General features: G+C 40.2%; 1 protein-coding gene across 1 annotated transcript in view; it reads left to right on the top strand.

The window, feature by feature from the left end:
- Positions 1 to 2,059: 2,059 nt before the first annotated feature.
- LOC119418630 (solute carrier family 12 member 6) overlaps positions 2,060 to 6,447 on the top strand; it is a 12,516-nt gene continuing 8,128 nt past the window's right edge. Inside the window, exon 1 of the mRNA XM_037685957.1 lies at positions 2,060 to 2,273. Coding sequence (XP_037541885.1) covers positions 2,060 to 2,273 — 214 coding nt within the window. The remainder of the gene's footprint in view (positions 2,274 to 6,447) is intronic.

Here is a 6,447-nt window from a genome sequence, read left to right as displayed (position 1 = left end):
TCAGCTGCTGCTGTGAATGAGAAAAACACTAGTTATTGTTATTTATTTATTAGTTATTATTTCACATTGATTTTTGACAGCTGATAGCAAAGATGGTATACTGTACAGCAGGGCTATTCAACTTGCAGCCCGGGGACCAAATCAGGCCCAAGGGTGAGCTCAATTTGGCCCACCAATGGGCTCATTTTTAAATAAAATTAGATTTTAAATAGTAAAACAAACTTTAATAACAATAACTGCTAGATGTCTGCCCCCTGAGCTCTTGGTTTTCAGTGACTGTGCCCCCCTGAGCAATTGAATAGCCCTGCTGTACATTGTTGCCCCAGGTTACTAACTTGAGAGGGTTCTGTGGGAGGTAACTGGAGTACCTGGAGAAAACCCACGCAAGAACAAGGAGAGCACAAAGATCTCAGGTTCAAACTGGAGATTGAACCCAATACCTTCTTGCTGTGAGGCAACAGTGCTAACCACTGAACCATTGTGCTGCCCATATAAATTTTGCCGTTGAACAAAGATATGCTCGTTAAAGTATTTGAACAGTTTTATCGTGTTTACTGGCTCAAATCTGTACACGTTTGTATCGCACGCACAAATATAAAAGACCACCGCAGAAATCAGACCATCACAACGTTCAACTATTGAACCAGAGACACACAAAAAACACAAATAAACATGAAATACCCTTCGACACAGCAAAGACTATCTAGGTACAGACCAGTCTGGGTCATCAGCATCTGAGTTCACAAAATGGCTGATTTATTTCAAGAAAATACCCCCCGCTCCCACATAGCTTTGCTTCAGTGACTCTTTAAAATCTTTGCTGCTAATTTTACTATTTGATTTGAAAAAAGATAGCTAATATTAATCGTTTTACTCATTTACAATGACAGCACTGCTGAACTTCATCTCTAACTCATAGAGTTTGGGTCTCATTGGTGCCATTAGACTGATTGATTGAAATCATCAATTACATAAAATCAAATTCATTTCAAAGCAGATCCAGATTAAAATCCAATTATAATACAATACAACTGGATTTAGTTTAATACCAAATAAAACCATGCTGTGTAAAATTGACAATAATTTAAAGGTTTATAAAATAGTGTTTGCATGAACTTCTTTTAAGACGTGATTTGTTTCAAGACAAAATTTGTTTCTTGGCTCCTCAGCCAAATCATTATCTCGTTATCTGATCACAACCCAACTTCATAGTGGCTGAAATACAACGCTTCGTTTTCTCCACAGACAAACTGATGGAAATGATCATGTGACCTTTGAGAATGTTGCTGGTATTTGAGGAAAGACTTAACAATAAGAAACAGGAAAGCTTTGAGCTGGTACATGAATATTGGCCTTACGAGCAACAGAGGAGAAATTGTTGAACTGATGAATTGATTATTTTCAGAAAAGCACATGACGCTTGTTGCTGGAAAAAAAAATCCGAGCTAAAAGATGAAGTCAAGTTTTTGTTGTTCAGATTCTTCTTTTGCTCTCCTGGTTGTCTAATCATTCCTTCTGTTGCCTACCCCCTCCCCATCACTGTACCCCCTGCTGCCCTGTTTGTGACAATATGTAAAGGCATTTTAGTCAGGGAGTATGTCAGGCAAATTTTAGATTTATTTACTTGAACAGCCTTGGATAAAAAGAGACACGATTTCCTTTACATCACATTTCTCTTTACTCTTTAGGAATGTTGTCTTGTAGCTGCTAGAAGCTGTTTACTACACATTCATATTTAAAGAACGGACCATCTGTGCTGGCATCACTCACCAGACAACTACAGTTCAGTCAGAATCAGGAACAGTTTTGACACAAACACACAAAAAGGTGTTTTTTAATCCTTTCTTTCACATGCTGGTTGGAAGACAGCCAGTTTGCTTTAATGGCGCATTTCAGCAACAAAAGGAGAAGTTGTAGAGGGAGTTGTTACCTCAGCATCAGCTGGGAGATAGCCTAGCTCAGCTTGACTCAGTTCAGCACAGCACTGCTTACTAGTTAGTCCTACCCTTCCCTTACCCTGCTACATCTCCCCCCCACTAACTTCTCCAAGTGAGCTGCCATGGCGTCGGTCCGATTCACCGTGACTCCCACCAAGGCCGAGGACCTCCCAGGGCTGTCGGACACGTCGCCTGACCTCAGCTCCCGTCCGTCCAACCGAGTCCACTTCGGCTCCAGGGAGAGTGTGAATCGAAGCGAGCCGCTCAGCGAAGCAGGTGTGACCGTCGCAGCAGGAGGAGGGGCCGAATCACCCGACCACTGCAGCATAGAGCAAGGTAAAGAACACACTCGTTCACACAGCTTGAATGTGCTGACGATGTGTCTCAGAATGAAGTCTGAAAGTCTGTTTTTATATTTCTGACAAAAGAACTGACAGAAGTGATTTGTGCACTCCACTTGCCTCAAGTATGAACGGTGTGAACGTACAGAAAGGTTGCCTGCACACGTCAGGATGGATCAAAATGAACGCACACTTCTGACCTGCAGTGAGAATGTTCTTACCGCCACGCAAATGTTTTCTAGTATCAAACTACAAAGGGTTGAAACTCGCCTAAATATGCAGAAATTTGACTTCGTTTGTTTCTCTGAACTTTAAGGTGCAGTGCTTTTTATGAGTTTGAACATTTATGGTTTAAATTCAAATGAGGAAGCTGACCCACATTTAACCACATACAACACAACATGTAACACACGTGAACAATGATCAACACAACCTCACTCCTGCGTGAACCGTAAAGTTTCTTATATGTTTGTCACATGTAGTAGTAAACACACGTCAGTGATCGCACGCCTTTGAGACACGCTGGAGTATAAAATGTGTGTGAGTTATCTAAGAGGAACTTCATTCTCATTAGCTATGTTTACATGGACATAAGTAATTGGATCAAATGGCCATTCGGAATAAAAATGTGTCATGTAAACGCCCCATTCGGATAATTTTTTGTTGATTCAGCTCCATCTGAATTAATATGTAATCAGAATGAGAGGGGTGGTTTATGCCGATTCATAATCTGAACGGTGTGCATGTAAACACTTAATCTGATCATTTTATTCCGATTGTGAAAATTTGACCTGACTGTGCATGTACTGTGTGTCAGCCTCACGTATTTCTGCCTGGGTAGATGCTAATATGTCGTGGAAGTAAAACTGGTCGGTGAGCGACAACATTTCTACTAGAAACTTTGAAAGAGCTCAAAATGATCTGTATCACCTGTAGCTCTGTCAGGGAGTGCAGTAACGTCTCCACCTTCATTAAAACCTGATGTGGGTCCATTTTGGGCACTCAGGTTTGTTTACGTTCATCACGAAAGTAGAACTTCTTCTGTGTTTTTTTTAAGGAGAGTTTACCACCCTGCGCATGTCAGTACTTCTATTCTGAATAAAAACCCGCTGCATGTAAACACTCGTCGTGAACGAATTGAGCCTATGTAAACGATACATTTGGACTATTTATAATCTAGGGATGCACAATATTATCTGAATGGTATCGATATTGGGCGATATTCACATTAAAGTTCAATATCAGACATCGGCCGTTCCATCAAAATAACTCACCGATATAAAAGACTCTGTTTTTGTACGACAACCCAGTGACAAGGATGTCTGCAGTGGCAGCACAACGTGATGACGTCACTCACGCCTACCTGATCTGATCATGGCGGAGAGGAAAATTCAAAATGCCAGCAGTGTGGAAGTTTTTCTTTCGTTGAGAATGTCAGATTCCGAAGATTTATGGACTACATTGAGCCTCGCTACATCGTCCCCAGTCAGAGATATTTTTCTGAAGTAGCCTTACCCGAGTTACAAGCCGTCATTTCCGACGTCATTGAGAAGCTAATAGCTGATAGCACTTGGGTGAGTTTTACCACAGACATTTGGACGTCAAGTGTTAGCCCTGTTAGCATGATTAGTCTTACAGCACAATGGATAGACAAAAACTTTGAACTTAAAAAGTCTGTCCTTCATGCACAGAGTGCAGAGGATCCCACACTGCAGCTAGAAACCTGGAACAAGCCTCCACAACTGAGACAGCATCACAGCTGACTAATGCTAATAAATAACATTTAACACTTTTCATTTAATATAAGTTAAAGGGCTATACACATCATATGGATGTTACTGAATATATGTCACCAGCTCTTACAGCTGTTACACAATTTTTGTAGCAAATAAGCCTAAATAAGATGCTATGTTCTGACAACGGAACGTATATAAAATATCGGGTATCGGTCAAATTATTTTTAACATTGGCATATCGGATATTGGCCAAAAATCCAATATCGTGCATTCCTAATTTAATCCAAATACATTTCAGTCCGCTCAAAGAATTTTGCACATGTTAACACGACTACTGAGAAGAAAACAGTGTCTGATCAGCAGATTAATTCAGAACAACTCACCCGTGATGATTCTTCAGGTTGACAATGTGCAGACAATAACACATGTCCATAAATAGCAGTGTAGAGTCATGTGTAACTGTGGAACAGTGACTGCTGTGGTGCTGCAGGAGGACATCACAAGAGGAATTTGGAGGAAATGTATTTTGGGGTTTCACACCAACCAAATTCCACTCGGGTATTTCACAGTTATTCCTGAGCCGTGCCACGCCAGCTGTATGGAACCCCTGACCCATGTGATGCCCAGATATATTAAATTCCCTACACCGTGGTGGAAACAGTCCGTTAATGCTCAGCGACACTTTTCTTCACAGCAGCTATGGTTCAAGTTGTACCAGGCCCCTGGATGTGTCTGTGTTTACAGAGTTCATGTTATTAAACACTTGCATAAAGTTGGAAAAGCCCCATAAGTGCAGCACCAACAGGTCAGCTCCCCCTGTTCAGATGATTCAATGACAGCTGAAGCTTCACACACAGTGCATGGGTGGCCAACACGTTTTTACACTGAGGAGCATCTGTCACTCACATTCCACTGAATTCCTCATTTTCCTGCAACCAGACATCATTTTTGACCATGCAGAGATGAAAATACATGCTGGACATACAGTATTTACATCTATTTGACATATTTAAATGGAGGTGTGTCAGTTTCACTTTTGTTGGGATGTATGAAGGAGAGGTGAGCAGAAACACTGTTTGAGACGTGTGAATATTTCTATGTTCTCCGTGTCCCTACACCAACTTTGAGTGTAAAAGCTGCATACACTTTCATACATGAGACCCCTGGTCCGTCCTCTTCTCTACGGTCATGCTTTTTAGATTACCATTTAATCTACAGCTCTAATCTGTTATTTTGACACATCACAGATTATAAGACCTTTTCATGGAAAAGATTTGTTATTTTACCACAAAGTCAATCCCCTGATTAGGCTGTTTCTGCCTGTTCATAAATCACCAGTCAGGCCACGTCCCACCATGTTGTGACTTCTTTATAAATCAAGCTGGTTGGAACATGACAGATCTGTACTGGTTTTTACTTTTTCAGCTACAGTATATAGAGTTTTTTTTTTTTTTTTTTTTGTGCTACATTTATGTGCACGTAACAAACAGATATAAATAAATGTTGGTGTGATGGGTGTAACATTACTGAGGATTTGTAATAAATGTTGACGTTTATTATTTGCAGTGTCCTTTTTTAGATTCTTGTGAATCTTTCTGTTTTTAAAACCTAGATTAAATTCAGAGCTTTCATTTATGCTTTTTTAAAATTTGTATGTTAAGCTGTGCGCTAGACAAGGTTCATGGAAATGACTGAGGTCTCAAAAATGATTTTCCAAGAGTTTTATTCTTACTTGAGACGTTTTATTCTTTTTTTGACGAGTTGGCTAAATAAGGAGATGGAAACACTTTTATGAATCATAGTGGACTGTTGAAACAAATGTTGACATTTTAAGTTTAGACTTTAACCTTAGTTCTGTTTGTCATGAGTGGTTTGTCACTAGACTCAAACAAGGGCTCTCTTCTTCTGTCACTTCAGGATCTCATAGGAGCAGAAATTTTATTTTCTGAGGAGACTTTCGTTGTCTTTTAGTCAGTCTGCTGTGCTCAGTCATGGTTCAGAACCAGGGTTGATTATGTTCAAGTGTAGATATTACAATGACACAGTTCATCCAAGGGTCTGGCTCATGGTTTCTACAGAGATACGTGTGTAATAACGTAATGGCTGTTTCTTTTTTATAAACATTTAAAAAATTCCTGGGAGTGAACAAGAGGAGTTTCCTCAGGGTTTATGCAACAGTGTGAGCCAGGGTTCAACTTCACCATTACTGTGGTGAACAGCTGTTGAAAACAATGCTAGTGTGAGCATAGTTTGGCTTTCACTTCCCTCTCTTCTGTGGCTGTCCCACCCATAGAATAGATGCAATCGTTCTGCTTTATTAAATGGTAGCTTCCAGCTGAAAACACTGTATCTTGTTACGGTAACTAGTGTATTTTCCAGTGTATAAGTCGCTCCGGAGTATCAGTCAATAAAAACATCATGAAGAGGAAAATA

This window comes from Nematolebias whitei, chromosome 1 (assembly GCF_014905685.2).
Source record: "Nematolebias whitei isolate Nwh7 chromosome 1, NemWhi1, whole genome shotgun sequence".
Taxonomy (NCBI): Eukaryota; Metazoa; Chordata; class Actinopteri; order Cyprinodontiformes; family Rivulidae; genus Nematolebias; species Nematolebias whitei.
This window is presented reverse-complemented; position numbering and strand designations above follow the sequence as displayed.